The sequence below is a fragment of the Scyliorhinus canicula genome, chromosome 19 (assembly GCF_902713615.1).
Source record: "Scyliorhinus canicula chromosome 19, sScyCan1.1, whole genome shotgun sequence".
Taxonomy (NCBI): Eukaryota; Metazoa; Chordata; class Chondrichthyes; order Carcharhiniformes; family Scyliorhinidae; genus Scyliorhinus; species Scyliorhinus canicula.
The window spans coordinates 9,540,871-9,567,265 of record NC_052164.1 but is presented as its reverse complement, the minus strand read 5'-3'; the positions used below and the strand labels follow the sequence as shown (position 1 = coordinate 9,567,265).

General features: G+C 48.2%; 1 protein-coding gene across 1 annotated transcript in view; it reads left to right on the top strand.

Annotated features, from left to right (window-relative positions):
* Positions 1-26,395, top strand: part of LOC119954247 (plexin domain-containing protein 1-like) — a 282,386-nt gene that overhangs the window by 198,763 nt on the left and 57,228 nt on the right. Inside the window, exon 12 of the mRNA XM_038779329.1 lies at positions 4,374-4,409. Coding sequence (XP_038635257.1) covers positions 4,374-4,409 — 36 coding nt within the window. The remainder of the gene's footprint in view (positions 1-4,373; positions 4,410-26,395) is intronic.

Genomic DNA, 26,395 nt, shown 5'->3' with positions numbered 1-26,395 from the left:
CAGCCCCTGCTTCGGGAAACATGTCAGCCTGGTAGTGCACCTGACAGTGACACCCAGGCAGTGCCAGGCTGGCACCCAGGTGGCACTACAAGAGTGCCAAGGTGCCTAGGTGCCACCCAACTCAGCAGACAGCCACCTGGTGGCCTCCAAACCCATGGGAGACCCCCACAAATGCTGTTCCATCTGATCCTCATTTGTGGAGACCAGCACTGATTGGTACTCACCTGAGGTCTCAGAGGCGAAGGAGATAGATCTCAATGCCTCGGGTAGATAGGGCGAGTGCATGTTCGAGTGAGACGAGCTGTCTCGCTCTAATGTGCAGATTTTCAAAATAGACGGGATTTAGATCACAACGTCTTGCGAGATCCCAGTAGCCCTTGAGAGACATGGCGGGCCGGGTAGATCCTGGAAGAGGATCTCCCAGTATCTCCCTGCCACGCCGCCTTTTGGGAGCAACAAGACCGGTAGATCGTGCCCTATATATTTAAAATTGGCAATAAATTGATTGCTTAGAAGACCAACGATTTGACAGAAATCATTTGGGAATTTTTTGTCCCAAACTGTGGAGATAAAAAGAAATTAGGAATTTTAAATAAATTGCTTCCATTGTCCAGGAATATTGCTGTCCAAACGGCAGAGATTATCTTCCCCAACAGAACCAGAGACGGGAACATTTTTCAGCATGTGATGTGGGATTTTTTTTCTTTCGCAGGATGTGGGTGTGGCTGGCTAGATCAACATTTATTGTACATCCCAGTTGTCCTTGAGAATTGTATAGCATAGTATCGCTGTGGTCCATGTGGTATATGCACAAGCATAGTGCTGTTAGGAAGGGGATTCTTGGATTTTAACCCAACAATCCTGAAAGACACCAATATAGTCTAACGTCAGGATATTGAGTGGCTTGGCAGAAACTAGGAGGAGGTGGTGTTCCTGTGTATCTGCTGCCCTTGACCTCTGAGGTGATAGAGGTCGCAGGTTTGGAAGGTACTGTCAAAGGAGCCTTGGTGAGGTGCCCAGAGCCTCTTGTAGGTGGCACATACTGCTGCCACTGCGTGTTGGTGGTGGAGGGCGTGAATGTTGACGCTGGTAGATGGAGGTGCCAATCAAGTGGGTTGCTTTGCCCCGGCTGGTTCCTGAAAGAATGGTGGTTGCAGATTCAATAGTCATTTTCAAAATGGAATTAAATAAATTCTTGAAAAGGAACATAAATTGCACAGCTCTGTGGAAACAGCAGCAGACCGGGATGAATTGGATAGCTCTGTAAAAAGTGCTGGCACAGGCATGATGGACAGAATGGCCTCATTTGGGTGTGGTAAGATTCCATCAGTCTACGAATCCAATATGTCAAACGCAGCTGACGTGCAGGAATGAAGTGTGTAGGAAATTGATTTGGGTATTTGGTAAAATGTATGCAAATATAATAGAAATAATTAGCAAATGATTAGAGAGAAAAATGCCGGCTTGTTAATCTAATTTACTCTGTCAGTAATGAAACAGTCCTGCCACACCACCTTTCAGCTATTTCAAACATTCAATCACAACTGTTTTAATGACCCAAACCCACAGACCATTAAGCACTTCTGTATTTCCGCATCAACCTCATAAATCAGTCCAGTATATCAGAGCCTAAACTTTGCAAGATTTGCATCAATTCACATCTATTAAATGTTGACAACAGGAAACACAATTTTTTTCAAGTGTCTTCACGGCGCAAGTTGACATTACAGTAGTTATATCCTGGAGCTGTAATGTGACATACATGTGTGCTAACTGAGGCCTGTTTGAGCTAAAGTGCAGAATGTTGGCTTTGACTCCACATATTAAGTAAATCATGAAAATAACCTCCCACTTCTGTTGCTATTTCAACAAAGGCAGAACTAAAGCAGGTGTGCTTTTTAATTTGACGGAACAAACTCACACGGGGCGCGATTCTCTTGCCGCACTGCGCTCAAGCGAGAGGACAACGCGGCCGGAGAATCCCGGGAGAGCCCTCCAGCGGGCTTCCCGACAGCTTCCGCGCCTCGCAGGATTTACCCAAATCCCGGGGAATGAGGACACCGGGAGATAACTGCCCAGCTCTTGTTCAGAATAATGCCTTGGAATCTTTTACATTCAACCAGACAGGCAAGTGGGGCCTCAGCTTCATATCTCATCGGGAAGCAGTGAGGCACTCCCTCAGTACTGCACCGGGAGTGTTTGTTTTGATGTTTGTACTCAGGCTCTGGAGTGAGACTTGAACCTGGCGACTCGCCACCAAAGTGGATAACCTCACATTTACCCACATTATATTGCATTTGCCAAGTATTTGCCCACTCAGCCAGCCTGTCCAAGTCACCCTGCAGCCTCCAATCAGAGTTTGAAACACTAGTGTTGCTGAAATGTGGTTAACATGAGCGTGTACTAATGTCCCTCTCTGTGGAAATGTTTAAAGTGGGTTTAGACCATAAGACCAGAAGACATCGGAGCAGAAGAAGACCATTCGGCCCATCGAGTCTGATTTGTCATTCAATGAGATCATGACTGATCTGATATGATAATCCTCAACTCCACATTCCCGTCTTATCCCTATAACCCTCGATTCCCTCACTGATTAAAAATCTGTCTATCTCAGCCTTGAACATACTTAATGATCCAACCTCTACAGCTCTCTGTGGTAAATAATTCCACAAATTCACTATCCTCTGAGAGAAGAAATTCCTCCTCATCTCAGTCTTAAATGAGTGACTCCTCACTCTGAGATTATGCCCTCTGGCCCCAACTCTCCCACAAGAGGAAACAACCTCTCAGCATCGACCCCGTCGAGCACTCTGAGAATCCTGTATGTCTCAATAAGGTCGCCTCTCATTCTTCTAAACTCCAATGAACACAGGTCCAACCTACTCAACCTCTCCTCGTACGAAAGTCCCACCGTACCCCAGATCAACCTAGTGAACCTTCTCTGGACTATCTCCAAAGCCAGTGTACCTTTCCTTAGATAAAGAAACCAAAACTGTTCACAGGATTGACCCTTTGTTAAGGCCATTGTTTTTCACTCTCTTCCTCAGATTTGGTTGGACAAGGCTGCCTGCTTGTTCCATGTCCAAAGGAGCATCTTCCAGGATTCTCAATACATTTCTTGGTGTATCCATTATGCAAAATGGATACATTTCAGAGGCAGTGCGGTCAGCCAACTTATATTTGATGTAATGCCTGCAATCAATGAATCTATTACGCTGGAACAGGGAGCGGGATTTTCTGATTCTGAGGCTAAGTGTTGACACCGTCGTAAACGGCGTCACATTTCTCAATGGGGTCAACATGGCCTCAGGTGCAGCGATACTGACCCCTACAGAGGGCCAGCACGGCACTGTAGCGACCCACGCCGCTCCAGCTGCCGATCCTGGCGTCAGATGGGCGCCGCGGATCTGCACATGCGCAGTGGGACCGGCGCGGAACAAATGAGGCTCCCCGCCCAAGAGCCCGGTCCGCTGATTGGTTGGCCTCGATCGCGGGCCAGGCCACAGCGGAGGCCCCTCCCCAAGCAGGCCGCCCCCAGATCCATTCAGGCCGAGGTCCCGCTACGTAAGACCAGGTGTGAATGGCGCCAGCGGGACTCAGGTTTTTTTGTACGGCCGCTTGGCCCATCCCGGGCCGAGAATCGCCGGGGGGGGGGGGGGGGGGGGGGGGCGTAGGCCCCCAACCAGTGCCGCGCCGACCGTGTTGCCGCCAACGGCGCTGATTCTCCGGAGAATCGGCGGACTGACCCGGGGCGGTGCCGCGCCATTCACGCCCGTCCCAGCGATTCTCCGGCCCGGCCTGGGCTGAGAGAATCCCGCCCACGGTCATCTTAACTTGGACAAAAAGGAAGGTTCATGACGCAGGACTAAACGGTGGAAAGTATTGCAAGTGCAATGGGAATTCGGAAGGGTTGGACAGGAAAGGGGAGAAAGAAACAAAGAAATGGGAAGAAATCAGGTTGAAAGCAAAATCATTTAAGATAAGAGGCAGGCAGTTTAGAGGGGATATGAGAAAAGTATTTTTCACGCAGACGGTCGTAGGAATCTGGAAGTCTCTGTCTGAAAGGGTGATGGGAGGCAGAGACCTTCATAACGTTTAAGAAGTTTTTAGATGTGCACTAGCGATGCCCAGGCATACACAGCCGTGAGCCAAAGGCTGGGAAATGGGGTTAGAATAGGTAGGTGGTTGTTTTTGACCGGTGCAGACATGAAGGGCTGAAGGGCCTTTTCTGTGCTGTAGACTGCTATGATTATAGATGTCAGCCAGATTTCCCAACAAGAATATTTATTACGATGCGTGTGAAAGGGGAAACCACAGAGATCACCTCCATCAATAATGCAACCTCACTAATTTCATTTTTCTCTTTCCTCTAGATGACACCAAACTGAATTTCCACCTGAAGGATGAAGGTAAGTGTTTCGTGTCACTTTGAGTTAGAGAAACTATTACTGCTGGTGGGTGAGTCAGTAATCAAAGTGAACAGATTTAAGATAAAAGAAGCAGAGAAGAGTTGAGCAGAAGTGTTGTTTAAATAGCGAGCTGTTCATATCTGGAATGCACTGCCTGAAGGGGGCGCTAGAAGCAGATTCCATAGTAACTTTCAAAAGGGAATTGGATATTTATTTGAAAAGGTAACTCTGCAAAGAATGGGCTGCATCGGGGCTAATTATTTCGCTCTTTACAGCCAGCACAGTTATGATGGGCTGAATGGCCTCTTACTGCACTATTGTCATGTGAGAGTACCCTTTAAGAAATGGTTTTTAAGAAATGTACCTTTAAGAAATGGAGCTGCTCATGTTACTGAAGTGATGTCAGAGTGTGGGTGGAGCTGAGCTCCACTTCAGCTTTTTAGTTTCAGTTTGAGAAGAGCTTGTGTTTTTCCGGGAGCTGCATCTGAAGTCTGCCATCCAAAGACTATCTTAATCATTTGGTGAATTCAGAATTATAAATGATTTCAGTATTGAATGTAAACCCTGATGTGCTTCTGTTTAAAGGTTTGTTAAGTTTTTGGATGTTAAAAGAACAGCATACAGATTACTTAGTGTTGTAGTCTTTGGGGGTGTATTTGATTTACTGGTTGCTAAGATGTTCACTGTTTGTTTTAGAAAGGTTAACTTGAGTTCATAGAGTAAACATTGATTTGTTTTAAAAACCACTGGTCCATTTTCTGCTGTCCCACACCTGTAGAGTGGGCCATGTGCTCCCCATACCACAATCTATTAAAAGTTGTGGGTCAAGTGAACTCCATGGTACACTTTGGGGTTCTCTAAATCCTGGCCCATAACACTATACCATATACCATTGTGTTAACAGGGCACCCAGTCAGTTAAAAGACAGACTGTTGTGTAGAATACATTGAGCTTTGCACCATGACTCCTGATACCTGTTCCCATCGCAAGCAGCATAGACTGGGAGTAAAAGATGGGTGGCATAGTAGCAGAGTGGTTAGCACTGTTGCTTCACAGCACCAGGTCCCAGGTTAGATTCCCGCTTGGTTCACAGCCTGTGTGCTCTCCTTGAGTCTGCGTGGGCTTCCTCTGGGTGCTCCGGTTTCCTCCCACAAGTCCCATAAGACATGCTTGTTAAGTAATTTGGACATTCTGAATTCTTCCTCAGTGTACCCAAACAGGCGCCTGAGTGTGGCGACTAGGGGCTTTTCACAGTAACTTCAGAGCAGTGTTAATGTAAGCTGATTTGTGACAATAATAAAGATTATTATTATTCTTAAAAGATACCTCTTTCTCTCTATTTTTCAAATGGAAATGGATTTTGATACCTTTCTGAACCTTGGATTCTTTTTTATTTATTACTTATGGGATGTGGGTACCAATGGCAAGGCCAGCATTTATTGCCCATCCCTAACTGTCCTTGAGAAGATGGTGGTGAGCCCCCTGCCTCTGCCTGTACGGTGTAGGTACATCCACAGTGCTGTTAGGTCGGGGAATCCCGGGGCGGCAATATAGTTTCACGTCAGAATACTGAGTGACCTGGAGGGAAACTCAGAGGTGGTGCTGATCCCATCTGTCTATTGTCTTTGTTCCCCCTAAATCACAAAGATCAGTGCTGTGGGAGGTGCCGTCAAAGTTGCTGCAATGCACCTTGTAGATAGTACACACTGCAGCCTCATTGTACTGATACTGGAAGAGACTGAATGTTTAAATGGTGAATGGGGTGCAGATTAAGTGGGATGTTTTGTTTTGGATGGTGTTGAGCTTCTTGAGCATTGCTGGAGTGGAACTAACCCAGGCAAGTAGAGAGTATCCCATCAAATTCCTGATTTTATCTTATAGATGGGGAAAAGGCTTTGGGGAGTTGGGGGCTGATTCATTCACCCTTATTGCTGGTGAACCTGATGTTGTTTTAGGATTAGTTACCGTGATCAGTATTTGTGATTTCCCATTGTAGCTGGTGTTGGACTCTTTGTACAATTCTATCTTATCAAGCAGAGAACTACACATCAAGAACTCCATCCCTAACAGCACTATGGGTGTACCTACACCACATGGACTGCAGCGGTTCAAAAAGGCAGCTTACCACCAACCTGTCGAGGGCAGTTAGGATTAGGCAGTAAAATGCTCGCCAAGCAAGCGGCAGCCCATGTCCCAAGAAAGAATTTTTAAAACAGTTCAGCAAAACCAAATATATTTTTTAATGTGCGTGCAAGAATATAAAGTTGCAGTTTAAGTTTCTGAACCGCACCCCAGTGTGTTTGTACAGATAGATGCACCCTCCCCAACACACAGCACAGATCAATTTTTATTTGTTCTCCAATGTGGTGACAGTGGTAAAGGGTGCATTTCAAGCCCTAGTTTCCTGAGGACGGTGGTGGCCTGTTTCACGCACATTTTACACTTTTTCCCAAACTCAAAATTACTTCTCTCTATATTTCCTGCTTTAACCGTAACAAAATCTGACACCAGAAAGTGAGACTTCTTGTGCTGTCTGTTCCCCGGCTGTGCTCTCTATAACTTTTAGTCACTCACTCGGGGGACAAATTCAGCAAATGCAAGATTTTCCCAGTTCCTCCTCCAATGATTCAATAGCGCTGTATTAACGCCTCCACATATTTTTTTTTCCCTCCTGTACGAATCACCAAGGTACTGCCCCCTTTATTTGGGGGTGGAGGTGGGGGGTGGGGGGAGCAGTCCAGAACACCTTGACTAAGTTTAGTTTCAGCCCAGGTAAAATCTGGTGCCCTTGAGAATGTGTCTTCATTTGAATCCCTGTTTCTTCCAGCTGACCTGGGCGATGTTAACAGAATCCAAGGCAGTCTGAAACCAAGACACAGAACTTTTCTTTGTTGAGCGAGTTTATTTACTTGATCAGACTCGCTACTCTCCTCCCACTCCTCCCAGTGTCCCAGCTAACCTCTGTTCTCTGTGCTCAATTAATACCCATCACCTGTTTCTCTTCATGTTAACAATGTAGATAAGTCCAGGGGGGGAAAATGGAACACAGAGTCTCTCTCTCTGCAGACGACCTGCTTCTGTATGTATCGGACCCATTAGAGGGGATGGAAGAAATCATGAGGATTCTAGGGGAATTTGGCCGGTTTTCGGGGTATAAGCTAAATTTGGGGAAAAGTGAGATGTTTGCGGTCCAGGCGAGGGGACAGGAGAGGCGATTGGGGGAGCTGCCGTTTAGATTAGTTGGGGGAAGCTTTAGGTACCGAGGCATTCAAGTGGCGCGGGAATGGGACCGGCTGCATAAATTAAATCTGGCCCGACTAGTAGACCAAATGAAGGACGATTTTCGGAGATGGGACGCGCTCCCGTTGTCATTAGCTAGGCGGGTGCAGATGGTGAAGATAACGGTCCTCCCAAGATTCCTGTTCGTGTTTCATTGTCTCCCCATCTTTATTCCACAGTCCTTTTTTAAACGGGTCAACAGAGTGATCTCTGGCTTTGTTTGGGCGGGCAAGACCCCATGGTAAGGTAGATAATGCTTGAACGGAGTCGGGGAGTGGGCGGGCTGGCGCTGCCAAATTTTAGTAACTATTACTGTGCGGCGAATATAGCCATGATCAGGAGGTGGGTGGTGGGGGAGGGGTCGGAATGGGAGTGTATGGAGGCAGCTTCATGCAAGGGCACCAGTTTGGGGCGTTGGTAACTGTGCCTCTGCCATTCCCGCCGGCGCGGTACTCCACCAGCCCAGTGGTGGTGGCAGCCCCGAGAGTCTGGGGGCAATGGAGGAGACATGTGGGAGCATCAGTCTGGTCCCCAATCTGTAATAATCACCGGTTTGCCCTGGGAAGTATGGATGGGGGGTTCCAGATATGGCAGAGAGCAGAGTTTGAGAGGATGGGGGATATGTTTATAGAGGGGAGCTTTCCGAGTATGAGGGCGCTGGAGAAGTTTGGGTTGGCGAGTGGAAACAAATTCAGGTATCTGCAGGTGTGGGACTTCTTACGTAAACAGGTGTCAACCTTCCCGCTCCTACCGCTGAGGGGGATTCAGGACAGGGTAGTTTCCAGAGGCTGGGTGGGTGAAGGGAGGGTCTCTGACATTTACAAGGAACTTATGAGGTCAGAGGAGACGCAGACCGAGGAGCTGAAGCGCAAGTGGGAGGAGGAGCTGGGAGGAGAGATAGAGGATGGTCTATGGGCGGACGTGTTGAGTAGAGTCAACGCGTCTGCAACATGTGCCAGGCCCAGCCTGATACAATTCAAGGTCGTTCACCGGGCTCACATGTCAGTGGCCCGGATGAGCAGATTCTTTGGGGTGGAAGACAGGGGTGCAAAATGTGCGGGAGGACCAGCGAACCATGTCCACATATTCTGGGCATGTCCGAAGCTTAGGGGATTTTGGCAGGGGTTTGCAGATGTCATGTCCACGGTGTTAAAAACAAGGTTGGCGCTGAGTCCAGAGGTGGCGATTTTTGGGGTGTCGGAAGACCGGGGAATCCAGGAGGAGAAAGAGGCAGACATTCTGGCCTTTGCTTCCCTGGTAGCCCGGAGACGGATACTATTAGCTTGGAGGGACTCAAAGCCCCCGAAGTCGGAGACCTGGCTATCGGACATGGCTAGCTTGCTCTGTTTGGACAAAATGAAGTTTGCCTTGAGAGGGTCACTATTAGGGTTCGCCCGGAGGTGGCAACCGTTCATCGACTTCTTCGCGGAAAATTAATTGTCAGCAAAAGAGGCGGGGGGGGGGGTGGTTAGTTTAGCTTAGAGTAGGGGGTTAATAAAGGCGGGACCTGTAAGGGAGGGAGACGGCTTTTGCACTATGTTTATAGTTTCATGTACATTGTTTATTGTGTTGTTATAATACAAAAAAAACCTCAATAAAATGTTCATTAAAAAAACAATGTAGATAAGACATTGACAGGAGGAATTTAATCCCTCCCCGAGGCAGGTTTGGAAACTGCGGCCAATTCTTTTAATGATTCAGAGGATGAGGGCCAGCGTTTATTGCCCATCCCTAATTTCACTTAAGAAGATGGTGGTGTGTCACTGTCCTTGAACCGCTGCAGACCATGTGCTGTTAGGAAGGGAGTTCCAAGATTTTGACCCAGCAAAGGAGCAGCGATATATTTCCAAGTCAGGGTGGTGAGTGACTTGAAGGGGAACCTCCAGCTGGTGGCATTCCCAGATATTCAACGCCTCTGTTCATCTATGTGACAGCGGTGGTGGGCTTGGTGGATGGAAGGAGGCTTGGTGAGTTTCTGAAGTGCATCTTGCAGATGGTACACACTGTAACCACTGTGCATCGGTGATGGAGGGGGTGAATGTTAAAGGTGGTAGATGGGGTGACAATCAAGCGGGGCTGCTTTGTCCTGGATTGTGTCCATCTTCTTGACACTTGTTGGAGCTGCACTCATCCAGGCAAGTGGAGAGTATTCCACCACACTCCTAACTTGAGCCTTGTAGAGTGTGGACAGGCTTTGGGGAGTCAGGAGGTTAGTTACTCTTTGCAGCATTCCCAGCCGCTGACCTCACCTTGTAACCACAGTACTCATGTGGCTGGTGTACTTCAGTTTCTGGTCAATGGTAACTCCCCAGATGTTGATAGTGGGACGTTAAGGTGGTGGTAGAATAGAGGTAGTGTCACTGGACTAGTAATCCAGAGGCCCAGACTAATGCTCTTGGGAAATGGGTTTAAATCCCATCACAGCAGCTGAAGCAATTTAAATTCAACTAATAAATCTGGAGTTAAAAAGCTAGTTTAATGGTGACCATGAATCCTTTGTTGACTGTCGTAAAAACACATCTGGTTCACTAATGTCATTCAGGGAAGAAAACCTGCTGTCTTACCTGGTCTGTCTACATGTGACTCCAGGCCAACAGCAATGTGGTTTATGATGTATTAGGCGGCTTGGTTTGACGTTGACTGCAACTGGATGCAGGGAAGCTAGAAACAAACGTCTAACACCGGAGATGATCCAACACGGTTTTATTTAAACTCTGAACGGCTGTACATGTTCAGCTGTGGGTTGACACTCTACTAATCCTACTGACGACCTCTTACTGGCTCGACCAGACTTACTGGCTGCCACATGGTAATAATGTCCACTAACTTGTGCACTCTGACTGTCTCAGTGTCTGGGTCCTGAGAGAGGGAAAGTCTGAATGCTGAAGTTAAAACTCACCACTATTCTTAGAATTCCCCCTATACCAAAAAAAGGTCGATATTCTAAATGGTGAACAGGGATTCTCACTCCCTGACTCCAGTGCAGGCTTCTGTGGGTGCTATTCAGGTCAAACTATCTTTTCAAGTTATCCCCCGGTATAACCCATACCTTCACCGAAGAATTTTACCTACTTACCCCTTAATAGCATCGATGTCCTGGGTCCTGCGTTATTAAGGAAGTGAAGTAAGCTAATAACCACTTTTTCAGGTTAAGTTATTTTTATTATTATATTTTTTCTTTTAAAAGCTGCAAACACTTTCTTTACAGAAAGGAAAAAAGATCTTGCTTCTGGCTGCTTCAGGCCCACCTTGGCAATCGATCTTCTTAAAATCTGGTCTTCTTGAGTTGTATTCGCTGGTGAACTCGGTTGCTGTGTCCTGTTCTTCCCATGCACCGAGCTGTGAGAGCTGGCTCTGCTAGCTATCTCTAAGCTGACTCTGACTCCTGTCTAAATTCTAGTCTTCCTTAGATGTATAACTGTTTAAACTCGGCTGCTTGCCTTGTCTTTCCCATGACCGAGCTCTCTCTCTCTCTCTCTCTCTCTCTGAGTTCTCCTCCCCTTCTCTCCTGTTGCTGGTGCTGTTGCTCTGTCCTCTGTTGCTGCTCCCTGGGTTTATATTCTCTTTCTGAGAGTTATTAAGTTTTAACGACTTTATTGTAAATGGGCTTGTTTCACTTTGATAGTTTAAAAGTATCTTTGATGTAAACATCTTACTACAACTAATTATTCATTTTGGGCATATAGTCTCCTCTCAGATCTGATTAAACAATGCTTTGGTTTCAATAGGTGTTACTTTTAATTCTGTGATTTCAAATCGTTTAATTTTCCAATTGTCCCCAGCTCATAACTTTGCCTTTGATTTTGACTTACATGATGTTTCTCGTAGACAGGTCGTCTCCAGTTTTTTAAAAATTGTTTGATGTTCATAGAATTTTACACTTTAAATTTGACACCAAATTTGACTGAGTATCTTCCATCCTTTCCAGCTGTTTACTAAGAGAGTTTATTTCAATTAAGGTGTGAAACTTTGCTTTTAGCGGTATGCTAAAATTTAACTTGGTTATGACTTGAAAGACTTGCCTGTTTCAAACATTCGTCACTTAATGCAATTGAAACTCTCATCCATGCTTTTTCAGATGCTTCCTGAGATAGTTACATTCCATGAAGGTGTGAGCCATTGTTTTAGCTTACCACATGAGACTGGTGTGTTTGATTAGCCTGCTTGTGAGCAAGAATCTGCATTTTACAACCCTGCTCTTTGAAGCTGCTATGAAACTTTTGTGGGATCTTTCCCTGTACCCTCTCAAACCAGATATTGCCAGACTTCCATGTTTCAAATGACACCTTTTTCTGTATTTTCAAGAACAATGCCCTGTGGGCTTTATAGTGGTGGTGTCCTGTCTAGCAGAACGTAGAACAGTACTGCACAGAACAGGCCCTTCGGCCCTCGATGTTGTGCCGAGCAATGATCACCCCACTCAAACCCACGTATCCACCCTATACTCGTAACCCAACCCCCCCCCCCAACCTTACTTTTTAAGGACACTACGGGCAATTTAGCATGGCCAATCCACCTAACCCGCACATCTTTGGACTGTGGGAGGAAACCGGAGCACCCGGAGGAAACCCACGCACACACGGGGAGGACGTGCAGACTCCGCACAGACAGTGACCCAGCCGGGAATCGAACCTGGGACCCTGGAGCTGTGAAGCATTTATGCTAACCACCATGCTACCGTGCTGCCCGGTGATTGGTTGTTCTGTGTTGTGTGTTCATTGGTCATCCTATGTGTCAATCACTGCCTGTCTGCATCTCATTATATACATGAGTAGATATTATGACAGTTTACTCTTAAATGCCATCTGAAATGGCCTAGCAAGCCACTCAGTTGTATCAAACCCCTAGATAGTCTCAAAGGAATGAAACCAGACAGACGACCCAGCGTCAACCTGGACACCGGAAATGACAATGGCAAACACGGCCCCCTTCGACCCTGCAAAGTCCTCGTTCCTAACATTTGGGGCCCCGTGCCAAAATTAGTGAAGCAACAGCCTGGCATAGGCATACCCATGGAATCATACCGTGCAGACAATGTCCCAGATACCACCACAGTGCCACACAATCAGGAGGGAGCTTCCCTGGGAGTCCTCAACACCAACTCTGGACCCCATGAAGTCTCAAGGCGTCAGATCAGCCACGGGCAAGAAAATCTCCCGTTGGGACCCCTGAGCTGGTGACTCATTCCTTCTCCATATCGAACACCACTTGATGGAAGCACTGAGGGTGGCGAGGGCAAAAACATATTCTAGGTGGGGGGACTTCAATGACCATCATCAAGAGTGGCTGGTTAGCACCATTATTGACTTGTTAGCACCACTGCTGACCACCCTGGCAGAGTCCTGAAGGACATAGCTGCTAGACTGGGTCTGCAACAGGTAGTGGGGGGAATCAACCAGAGGAAAATTCCTGCTTGGCCTCATCCTCACCAATCTCCCTATGCATCTGACGATGACAGTATTAGTAGGAGTGACCAAAGCACAGACTTTCTGGAAACAAAGCCCTGTCTTCACATTGGGGGTACTCTCCATTATGTTGTGTGGCACAGCCGGCATGTTAAATGGGATCGATTTCAAACAGATCTGCAACTAAAAACTGGGCATCCATGAGGTGCTGTGGGCCATCATTAGGAGCAGAATTGTGCACAACCACCATCTGTTATGACTCAGCATATTCCACGCTCTACCATTACTGCCAAACCAAGGGATCAACTCAGATTTAGTGAAGATTACAGGAGGGTATGCCAGGAGCAGCACCACATGTCAACCCGGTGGAGGTACAAACGGGACTACCGCGTGGAAGCAATGGACAGAGCTCAGCGATTCCACAACCAACGGATCAGATCTAAGCTCTTCAGTCCTGCCACATCCAGTCATGAATGGTGGTGGACAATTAAACAACTCACTGCAGAAGGCGGCGTCACAAAAATCCCCATTCTCCAAGCACATTAGTGCAAAGGACAAGGCTGGAGCATTTGCAACCAGCTTAAGCCAGAAATGCTAAATGGATGATCCATCTCAGTCTGCTCCGGAGGTCCCCAGCATCACAGATGTCAGTCTTCAGCCAATTCAATTCACTCCACGTGATATCACAATTGGCTGAAATCTCTGGATACTGCAAAGGCTATGGGTCTGGAAACATTCCGGTAATAATACAGAAGACTTGTGCTCCAGATACGCTGTGGGCCTAGCCAAGCTGTTCTAGCGCAGCTCCAATAGCATTCAAGAAACTAAACACCATCCAGGACAAAGCAGCCCATTTGATTGGTATCCCATGCACCACCTGCTACATTCACTCCCTCCACTGACACACCGTGGCAGCCGTGTGCACCATCCACAAGATGCACTGCAGCAACTCAGAAAGGCTCCTTCAATAGCACCTTTCAAACCCACAACATCTGCCACCTCAGAGGACAAGGGCAGCAGATACATGGAAACATTACCACCTGAAAGTTCCCCTGCAAGTCACACATCATCCTGACTTGGAACATTATCGCCGTTCCTTCACTGTCACTACATCACAATCCTGGAGCTCATTCCCTAACAGCGCTGTGGGTGTACCTACACTACATGGACTGCAGCAGTTCAAGAAGGCAGCTCACCACCACCTTCTCAAGGGCAATTAGGGATGGGTAGTATGCGCAGGCCTTGCCAGCGATACCCATACCCCACAAAATAATGCATTTTAAAAAAATCCTTCTCTGTTATACCCATTCAACCCAGTTGTCTCTATTTATACCGTCTGCGTTAATACCTTTCTCTGATGCTCACAACGATGAGGAATCCAACTGGAGGGGAATGGAACTTAGAACCATCTTTGGCACACTAAGAGAAGTCAAACACTGTCAGCTGCAAGATAAACTGTCTCCAGCCAATCTAGATAAAATGCTTTGTATACAGTTCCTATTACCAGTGTTTCCTGTCATATATTAGGGTTAGTTAATTATTTTCTTTTCATTTGTAAAAAATATTTTGTGAACTAAAGCTCTCTGTTGGCTGCCCAGCTGAAATTGTGCGGCTAAGAGAGTTACTTAAGGGTTTACATCGCTGTTTTCAGGAAGAATGGTGATTTTGGCTCCCCTGATAATTATGTTTTGGATTCCTGCTGTGCATTGTTCAGTGCAAGTACATGCAGTCCAGGCAGCTTGAATTTTCCACTATTGTTTTGCACTTATAATCTCTGACTGGAGGAAAAATCTGTTTTTTTTATAACACTCGCTGAAGAAAGATCCATTGATAGGTTTGCATCGGAGGCCTGTCGGATAGTTTGCAATGGACGCAGTCATTGTATATGAGCTCAAAGATTTTAAGCAGAGTTCCCTAAGGGGGATCAGACTGACAGTTCCAATCTCTCCAAAAGACCACAAAACACATGGGAAGTATCAGACACACAATGAAACACAAAGAGAAAGATGATCGTCTCTGACAGCAATACAAAAACAGATCAAAATGGAATGAGTACAAGACAAATGGAAAGGGATGTGAATTGTGTTTTCTTTTTCTCGTCTCTCCCCCTCAACGCCACCTCCTCGCAACCTCAGCGAAAGTGCTGAAAACTAACTGGGTTGTGACCCAGGTGTTGTTATTCCTGAGGAGAAAGTGTCAGAGTAACAAAGAGACAGAGGGCGCGATTTTCCGGGGAAAATTCGATGTTCGGCGGCGAGCGGGAATTGCCAAGAGCTTCCCGCCGCTTGGCCCACCGAGGCCGGCAACGCAATTGGTCCACTTAACGAAGCCCCCGGGCCCCTCGCCGCAAATGAAGGCTCGTCAGCTGATTCGCCGGGACCGCGCTCGCCAGCCCCCCCGCCAATCAGGTCGAGCAGCGCTGAAGCCAACCCCAGCCAGCTCGCAACAATGGCGCCCAGTAGAGCGGCCCCAAGGTTCGGGGACGCTGACCTGTGGAGGCTCTTAGATGCAGTAGAGGCCAGGAGGGATGTCCTGTTCCCCCGAGGGACAGGGAGGGTGAGGCACAGGGCAGCGAGTGCCGCCTGGGATGAGGTGGCAGCGGGTAGCTGTGAGTGCGGGGAGTCTGACCAGGAGGACTGGCTCCAGTGCCGAGAAAAGGTCAAACAACCTACACCGGGCAGCATGCGTGAGTAGACACCAATGCCCCCCCCCCCCTGAAAGGGAGCACCCACCCCCCCCAAATCTCCATGCAAAGCCCAACCCTTCATCCACCCGCCTCCCCCATCAACCCCCCATTCTGCCCTCCCTTCACCCCCCCCCCAGCCCCCCAGCCCCCCCCCCCCCAGCCCCCCAGCCCCCCCCCCCCCCACTGTCCCACCACTGTGAACCACGCGTGCGGCTAACGATGTCCTCTCTGCATCTCCTGAGCAAAAGCTCCCCCATAATTGTGGCGAATCCCAGACTGGCGGTGGGGTGCCGGATATACGAATTCTCACCACCTTCGAGGAGCTGGCCCTGGTGGTGACTGGTGTGGCCGAGGACGGGGTGGTCACCCACCCGGAGGCTGGCGGACACTGCAAGGGTGAGGAACCACCAGGCTCCACCCGGGGGAACCTGTCAAACATGAGTTGTTATTGCCTTACTGACTGACCCATCCCTCTCACTGACCCACATGTCCATTCTCCCGCAGTTCCTCCAGTCGACGGTGCTAGCCTATCCTGGGCGGCGCCATCTCCTGTCTGCCAGGAGACTACTTTGGAAGGGAGCTCCGAGGATGCAACCGTTATTGTCGCGTCACAGCTGCCATTCCCCACCCTCCACAGCGCAGATACACGCACCTCGGTGGGAAATGTTACTGGTCAGGCATCTGAGGCACAATCTGGTGAGCCCCGCACAGCTGCTGATGGACATCAGGTGGAGGCAGGAACCCCCCAGGCAAGGCAGCAGTCGGAGGGCTGCTGGATCCCAGGACACAGCTGGGTCCCAGCCTGATGCTAAACCTGTGGTACAGGGTTACCCGGAGCTGATGGAGATGATAGGGAGCGGCCGGGACATTCAGAGGGAGATATCAGCAACACGCCAGCAGATCCAGAACTGCTTGGAGGAGTCCCAGAGGCTACGCAGGAGACGTCGCTGGCAATGCGTGGCACTGAGGCCAATACTGCTGGGGTGGCGACCGCAGTGAAGAGCCTGGTGCACGAGGTCGGTACCATTAGTGAAGGTTGCATTGAGCAGTCGGTGACGGCCATGGCTGAGGGTCACGGCAGAATGCCCGACTCATTGGGGGACGTGACCCAGTACCAAACTGACCTTGGTGATGTTCTGCGAGACATGTCCCACTTTCAGATGGGAATGGCCGAGGCACTGCGGGGGTTGGCGGGGGGGGGGGGGGGGGGGGGGGGGGCTCCCTCAGGGGGCGGGGGGGGCTCCCTCGGGAGAGTGGGGAATTGTAAAACACATTAAATTCCCTTGTACACAATCATTATGGCGCCTCTGTCACTTTCTTCCACAGTAAGAAGTCTTACAGCACCAGTTAAAGTCCAACAGGTTTGTTTCAAACACTATCTTTCGGAGCACTGCTCCTTCCTCAGGTGAATGAAGAGGTATGTTCCAGAAACATTTATATAGGCAAATTCAAAGATGCCAGGCAATGATTAGAATGCAAGCATTAGCAGGTGATTAAATCTTTACAGAACCAGAGATAGGGGTAACCCCAGGTTACAGAGGTGTGAATTGTCTCAAGCCGGGACAGTTGGTCGGATTTCGCAAGCCCAGGCCAGATGGTAGGGGGTGGATGTAATGCGACATGAATCCCAGGTCCCAGCTGAGGCCGCACTCATGTGTGCGGAACTTGGCTATCAGTTTCTGCTCAGCGATTTTGCGTTGTTGTGCGTCCTGAAGGCCGCCTTGGAGAACGCTTACCCAGAGATCAGAGGCTGAATGCCCTTGACTGCTGAAGTGTTCCCCGACTGGAAGGGAACATTCCTGCCTGGTGATTGTCGCACGATGCCCGTTCATTCATTGTCGCAGTGTCTGCATGGTCTCGCCAATGTACCACGCTTCGGGACATCCTTTCCTGCAGCGTATGAGGTAGACAACATTGGCCAAGTCGCACGAGTATGTACCGCGTACTTGGTGGGTGGTGTTCTCACGTGTAATGGCGGTATCCATGTCGATGATCTGGCACATCTTGCAGAGATTGCCATGGCAGGGTTGTGTGGTGTTGTGGTCTCTGTTCTGAAGACTGGGTAATTTGCTGCAAACAATGGTTTGTTTGAGGTTGCACGGTTGTTTGAAGTGGGGGTGTAGGGATGACCTTGGCAAGATGTTCATCTTCATCGATGATGTGTTGAAGGCTGTGAAGAAGATGTCGTAGTTTCTCCGCACCGGGAAAGTACTGGACGACGAAGGGTATTCTGTCGGTTGTGTCCCGTGTTTGTCTTTTGAGGAGGTTGGTGCGGTTTTTTGCTGTGGCGCATTGGAACTGTTGATCGATGAGTCGAGCGTCATATCCCGTTCGTACAAGGGCATCTTTCAGCGTCTGTAGATGTCTGTTACACTCCTCCTCGTCTGAGCAGATCCTGTGTATATGGCGGGCTTGTCCATAGGGGATGGCTTCTTTAATGTTTTTAGGGTGGAAGCTGGAGAAGTGGAGCATCGTGAGGTTATCTGTGGGCTTGCGGTAAAGCCAAGTGCTGAGGTGACCATCCTTGATGGGGATGAGTGTGTCCAAGAATGCAACTGATTTTGGAGAGTAGTCCATGGTGAGTCTGATGGTGGGATGGAACTTATTGATGTCATCGTGTAGTCGTTTCAGTGATTCTTTGCCGTGGGTCCAAAGGAAAAAAATGTCATCGATGTATCTGGTGTATAACGTTGGTTGAAGGTCCTGTGTGGTGAGGAAGTCCTGTTCAAACTTGTGCATGAAGATGTTGGCATATTGAGGTGCAAATTTGGTCCCCAGGGCTGTTCCGTGCGTCTGGATGAAGAACTTGTTGTCGAAGGTGAAGACGTTGTGATCCAGAATGAAGCGGATGAGTTGCAGAATTGCGTCTGGAGATTCGCAGTTGTCGGTGTTGAGGACTGAGGCTGTTGCAGCAATGCCGTCGTCATGGGGGATGCTGGTGTAGAGTGTCGAGACATCCATTGTGACCAGGAATGTTCCTGGTTCAACTGGTCCATGGGTGCTGAAGTTCTGTAGGAAGTCCGTCGTGTCGCGACAGAAGCTGGACGTACTTTGTATGATGGGTTTCAAGATGCCCTCGATGTAGCCAGAGAGGTTCTCACACAGGGTCCCATTGCCTGATACGATAGGACGGCCTGGTGTGTTGGCCTTGTGTATTTTCGGGAGGCAGTAGAGATCTCCAATGCGGGGAGTTGGGGAGCCTGTTGAGTTGGCGGATATGCGTCAATGCCAGATTCATCAGTTGCATTCACAAGACCCGAACGTCACCCAAGCACAACGCAACGGAATCCACGCTCTCAAGACCAACCACAACATCGTCACCAAACCAGCAGACAAAGGAGGGGCCACCGTCATACTGAACAGAACGGACTATTGCAAAGAAGTATACCGACAACTCAACAACCAGGAACACTACAGACAGCTACCCGCAGATCCAACCAAGGAACACATCCGCCAACTCAACAGACTGATCAAGACCTTGGATCCAGACCTTCAGAGCACCCTATGTGCTCTCATCCCACGTACTCCCCACATTGGAGATCTTAGATTTTAGAGAATCCCGGCCAATGTGTAGCAAAGGATACAATTGTAAAGGGGGTGTGGGTGCAGAGGGACTTGGATGTATGTGTGCATAATTCATTGACTGTGCCAGGACGATCTAGGAATGTGGTCAGTAAAGCATACAGTATCCGAGGCTTTATTATTAAGGGAATAGGGTACAATAGCAAAGAGATCATGTTGAACGTGTAAAATACTTTAGCTCAGCCTCAGCTGGGATATTGCACCACACTTTAGGAAGGATGTGACGGTGTTGGAGAGGGTGGGGAAAAGATTCACAAGAATGGTTCCAGTGATGAGAAAGTTTAATTGTGAAGGGAAATTCGAGCAGTTTGGACTGTGTTTCTTGAAGTGGAAGCTGAGAGGTATGATAGAGGCATTCAAAATCATGTGGGGTCTGGACAGAGTAGTCAGGTGGAAACTGTTCCCACTCTTGAAAGGACTGAGAATGAGAGGGCAAAGTTCAGTAATTGACCAAAGAAGCAAAATGATGAGACCATCAATTCACGCGACACGTGGTTAGAAGCGAACTGTGGTTTTAATCGTCTTACAACAGAGCCTGCCTGTGACGAGATGAACTCTCGATGAACTGGCAGGTAGGCTCACAACAGCAACCTTTATACTTCCGGTTAGGGGGAGGAGCCATGGGCAGAGCCATGGGCGGAGCCAAGGGTGGAGCCATGGGCGGAGCCAAGGGTGGAGCCCAGTACAAGCTCCTCATCTCCCCCTATGGGTAGAGCCGTGCAACTACACATGATCTAGTACAAGGTACAGGCTCAACACATGTTGTACAATACAGTGTGGATTATTAGTGTTTATAATTCACCACACAAAAGCAATGCAGGAAAAGCCATTTTACGCAGCCAAGTGGTTAAGGTCTGGAATGCACTGCCTGAGAATGTGCTGGAGGCAGGCTCAATTGAGGTATTCGAAGGGGAATTACACTGTTTTGTGAAAAGGAAGAAGGTCCAGGATTACGGGGATGAGGGAGGAAAATAGCACAGGGTGGTTTGCTGATCTGGAGAGCTGGTGCAGACATGAAGGGCCAAATGGCCTGCTTCTGCCCTGCAACAATTTTGTGATTCCGTAATCCCCAAGTTGAACTAGACCCTTATGCTTCTCTATACCGGGCAGCACGGTGGCACAGTGGGTTAGCCCTGCTGCCTCACGGCGCCGAGGTCCCAGGTTCGATTCCGGCCTCGGGTCACTGTCCGTGTGGGGTTTGCACATTTCCCTGTGCCTGCGTGGGTCTCACCCCCCACAGCCCAAAGATGTGCAGGGTAGGTGGATTGGCCTCGCTAAAATGAATTGGGTACATTAAAAAAAATGTTTTAATGCTTCTCTGTGCCATATATCTCTCCCTTTCTGTTGCTGTGAATAATTTGGTTTACTAATAGGTTAATTGAGTGAAACTGATGGTGGAGGAGGAACCTAACCATGCTGGATATGGCATGTTGGATTTGTTTATTCTCACGTGTACCAGGGTACAGTGAAAAGTATTGGTCTGCATGCAGTTCAAACAGATCATTCCGTACGTGAAAAGAAAATACATAATAGGGCACAATGTAAGTACGCAGGCATCGGGTGAAGCAAACAGGAGTGTAGTATTACTCGGTAGAGAAGATGTGTGAAGAGGTCAGATCAGTCCATAAGAGGGTTATTTAGGAGTCTGTATCTGTATCTCTTGCTAGATGGAAGAGTGAGTGGGAGGGGTCTTTGATTATGCTGCCCGCTTTCCCCAGGCAACGGGAGGTGTTGACAGAGTCAGTGGATGTGAGGTGGGTTCGTGTGATGGACTGGGCTGTGTTCACGACTCCCTGTAGTTTCTTCCATTAAGATTTGCAAAGAGAAATGTTTACAAAGAATTGTCAAATCATAGAAGTTTGTATTAATAATAGTGGAAATAAAAATGGAAATATTAACCACATGCACCTTCAGGCTGAGGTGATGCCACGAGCCTGTGTCTTACTGATCCCTACATACAGGAACTGTACTGCTTTGCATGATCTTTGAAATTGATTAGAGTCCTTTTAAGTCCTGTTTGCCACAAGTCACAGTTCTTTCAAGTTGATCTTATGAAACTTTCATCGTAGATTTGGCACCACGGTGAAACAAAAATGCATAAATTTTTATTCCTGAGAATACTCATCAAAGGTCAAAGAAACTAAATGTGACGGTTATGAGAGGAAATGCTTCAAAGGCCGGATTCATATTGATGGAGCTGTTGCAGGAACACTCCTTCTGAAGTTTATCTTTTCATCTTTGAGCGTTTTCCTCTTCATCTTCGCTCTTAACTTTATGTTCATTAAAACTGTTGCTCAGTCAGAGCTGGGATTCGATACGCTGTTCTCCCCCTGACTGGAGAACCTCGAACTAGGATGTATAAACTCCAGATAAGGGGGTTGACGCGGAGGAAATTTTTCACTCGGAGAGTTGTGAATCATTGTAATTCTCTACTTCCAGAGGGTTGTGAGTAGACTGAGATCGATAGATTCTTTGGAACTCAGAGATGAAGATCAGGCAGGAAAGAGAAGTTTGGGTCAGAGGTCGGCCATAACCTTATTGAATTGTTGCGCTGGCTTGGGGGGCCGTGGGGCCTACGTTTCCTGCTCAACTTCATCTTACTGCCATTTGCAACCTGAAATGTAAGGCCACCAGGGCTCATTATGCTCTTCCACCCTTGGCACCTTTGGAAGTGGATAGCCTCCCCATCAGTTTAAGATATCGGTTCCCTTGGGCAGCATGGCGGCGTAGTGGTTAGCACTGCTGCCTCATGATGCCAAGGACCCGGGTTCAATCCCGGCCCCAGGTCACTGTCCATGTTGAGTTTGCATATTCTCCCCAAGTCTACGTGGGTCTCACTCCCACAACCAAAAAAGATGTGCAGGCGAGGTGACTTGACCATGCTAAATTGCCCCTGAATTTGGGGAAAAAAATAATTGGATACTGTTATGGGCCAGGGTTTAGAGAACCCCAAAGTGTAGCATGGAGTTCACCTGACCCACAACTTTTAATAGATTGTGGTATGGGGAGCACACGGCCCACTCTATGGGTGTGGTGCAGCAGAAATGGAAAAGTATTTTTTAAAGCAAAACAATGTTTATTCTATGAACTCAAGTTGATCTTTTTAAAGCATACAGTGAAAGTCTTAGCAACCATCAATTCAAATACAACCCCCAAAGACTACAACATTAAGTAATCCTTTAAGCTTTCCTTTTTAACATCCATACGACTTAAAAGCAAAACCTTTAGCAGAAGCATATCAGGTTAAAGTCACTACTGAAAACATTTATAATTCTGAATTCACCAACTGATCAAGAGATAGTCTTTTGATGGCAGAGAGAACAGCAGTACACCTGCTCTGTCTGGCTTCAGCTCCAACACTGAAAACAAAACGAAAACACACCCTGCAGCCAGCTCAAAAACGAAAGTAAAAAGCTGACAGACAGCCCAGCTCCACCCACTCTCTGACATCACTGCAGTAGTAAACACCCATTTCTTAAAGGTACTGTCACAACAGATATTTATATACACACCCATTTATAAACACCCATTTCTTGAAGGAACTCTCACATGACAGTACTCTAAACTTATGAAGAAAAAAAAGATATTGGTTCCCATCGAAAGAATAGCACAAAAGGAGGCTATTCGGCCCATCAGCCAGGAACAGGATAGCACTGAAACAAGGCAACAGAGCGAGGACCTCATATAAATTTACAAGTGTGGCACAGAGTTAAACTAGAGCACTACTTCTGGGTGTACCAGACATACTCGAACACCGGTTAAGATGGCAAAAGATGGAGACAGACGTCAGGCATTTGTAGGAAAGTCTGTATTTTCCGTGGAGATGAGTGAATGAGAGGCTCTGAAGATAAATAATGAGATCATTTTAAGAATCAGGGGTTTCAGAATAGCTGAAGCAAGCGAGTAATGCAGGGCAGCTTCAGAAGGTGAATACAGCATCATTAGATGCCAACAATCGCCTTTAAAACAATTCCCTCCGCAATGATTTTCTTTCTCCCGACTCCAATTTATTTTGCAATGAATAAAATCTGAGGACCAGAAGCCAATTAGATGCAAAGACTGATTTGGCCTGAAACTGTTTGCAGACTTTTAAGAAGGTTTTGTTGGGCTGAAACCACATACTGCCAACATCTGATAAATCCCTTTTCCTGATAATCCTTGTTTTCCTTGCCAGTCATCAAGTTGGTGTGCCAGGAACTCTGTAGGTCTGGCTGCTCTGTGTAATTCAGCAAGTAGTGCTGTTTCTAGGTTTCACAGGAGTTAAATTCATACACGTGAGGAGTTTTATTTCCGTGAAGCGGAGGAAGTTCGCCCCCTCGTTCATCGCTCAGATTTCAGGGCCCAATTTGCCAGCGACTGAACATGAGGCCGGGAAAGTTACAGAAACAATGAATGGGGGTGGAGTGCTGTGGGCGGGGTGGAAACTGACGAATTAAGGCACTGGCCTTTTGCCTTCATAGAACTTCATAGAATCCTTACAGTGCAGAAGGAGGCCATTCGGCCCATTGAGTGTGCACCGACCCTCTGAAAGAGAACCCTACCTAGGCCCATTCTCCCGCCCTATCTCCGTAACCCCACCTAACCTGCACATCTTTGGACACTAAGGGGCATTTTAGCGCGGCCAATCCACCTAACCTGCACATCTTTGGACACTTAGGGGCATTTTAGCACGGCCAATCGACCTAGCCTGCACATCTTTGGACACTAAGGGGCATTTTAGCGCGGCCAATCCACCTAACCTGCACATCTTTGTGGGAGGAAACCCACGCAGACATGGGGAGGACGTGCACACTCCACACAGTCACCCGAGGCCGAAATTCAACCCGGGTCCCTGGCGTTGACGGGCAGCAGTGCAAACCACCGTGCCACCGTGCCGCCCACAACTGGGCCTTAAGCAATTGGGCCGAAATCCGACGCCGACCAATCAGGTAAGAGCCTTTTTTGGCTGCTATCTCTAAAATCCATTTGGAATAGCCTCAATTCCTGGAAAGTGTGAGCACAGAAAACAAAGTACTTTTTACTTGTTCAGATTATGGCCAAAGTTGAATTCACCCCTCCTCCTAGTTGCCCTGAGAAGGTGATGGTGAACCATCTTCTTGGAGCTCTGCAGTCCTTTAATATTGGCTGTATTAAATTTCCTCCCTCATTAATCATTAACTAGTTTATCCAACTCATTTTCTAGTTTAAGAACCACCTTCTCAGAATCAATTGCCCTCCTAATTCTGTAGCTGCTTGTTTGCTGTTTGTTTGTGTGTGTGAGAAACAGGAAAGGCCCCAGCACTGATCTGTAACCACTGTTCGGTTGCCCCACCCAGCATTTTCCACCTGCTTCTCAATCAGATCGATCTTTCCACCAGATCTTAATCAATTTCAGATGAGTAACATATGTTTCCTTTTGCATGCAGCTGATTTGGACTGAGGCCTGAGACTTATGGGAAATCATGTGGGTTAGCCAGCTGGTACTCTTTTTTTTAATGTATTTTATTACAAACTTGTATCAAAACAGGTTACAGCGAACAAACACCCCGAGAAACATACTTCCCAGCAATCAATTATACAGTCTGTACAGATTTGTCTCGTTTTTCACCCCCCCCCCCCCCCCCCCCCCCTCCCTCCACCACGACGAACAGCCCCTCAAACACGGTCACAAACATCCCCCCCTTATACACCTCAAATATCGCCACCAAAGGGTCCGGGTCCACTCCCTCCTCCACTATCCTGGCTAAGACCGTGAACACTCCCGCCCAGAATCTTCCTCATTTTTCGCAACCCCAAAACATGCGCGCGTGATTCGCTGGCCCCCGCCCACACCTCTCACACTCATCTGCTACCCCCTGAAAGAACCCACTCATTCTCGCCCGAGTCATATACACCCTGTGCATCACCTTAAACTGTATCAGGCTCATCCTTACACAAGAGAAGGTCCCGTTTACCCTTCGCAGTGCCTCACTCCATACTCCCCAATTGATCTCCATTCCCAACTCCGCTTCCCATTTCTCCTTGATCTTCACCACCCGCTCGCCTCCCTGCACCCCCAGCCACTTATATATATCCCCAATTCTTTCCTCCCCTTCCCCATCTGGAAGCAGCAGTCGCTCCAGCAGGGTGTATCCCGGCAACCAAGGGAACCCCCTCCAGGCCTTTCGTGCAAAGTCCCTAATCTGTAGATACCTGAACTCACTCCCCCTCGGCAGCTCTACCCTCTCCCTTAACTCCTCCAGACTGGCGAACCCTTCCTCCAAATGTAAATCCCTCACCTTGACCAGCCCCACTTCCCTCCACCTCCTGCACACACTATCCACCCCCCCCCCCCCCCCCCCGCCTCAAACCCATGATTCTTGTACCGTTAGCACCAATATCCCTTCCATCCTAAAATGCCTCATCAACTCATTCCATACCTTCACCGTGGACTGCACCACGGGGATCCCTGAATACCTACTCGGAGCCATTGGCAATGCTGCCATCACCATAGCCCTCAAACTAGACCCCTTACAAGATTCCTCCTCCATCCTAACCCACTCTACCCCTTCTCCTTCCCACCACCACCGCACCTTGTCCACATTCGCCGCCCAATGAAGAACGTTTGGAAACTGCCTCTGCCTCTGCAGCAGGGTCCTCCCCACCCTCAGCATCTTCCCGGCCCTTACAAACTCAGAGATGATCGTGTCCACTTTCCGAAGAAAGGCCTTTGGTATAAAGATTGGGAGAGCCTGAAAGATAAATAAGAACCTCAGCAGAATATTCATTTTCCCCACTTGGACCCTCCCCGTCAACGTTAAGTGCAGTATATCCCACCTTTTAACATCCTCCCTAGCCTCCTCCACCAGCTTCGTTAAGTTCCACTTATGGATCCCTGTCCATTCTTTCGCTACCTGAATCCTCAAATACCTAAACCTATCCCTCGCTACCGTAAATGGCATCCCCCCAAATTAGCCCGCTGTGCCAGCTCATTCACCGGGAATACCTCGCTTTTCCCGACATTCAGCTTGTATCCCGAGAACCCTCCAAACCTCCCCAACAGGCCCATAATCCTT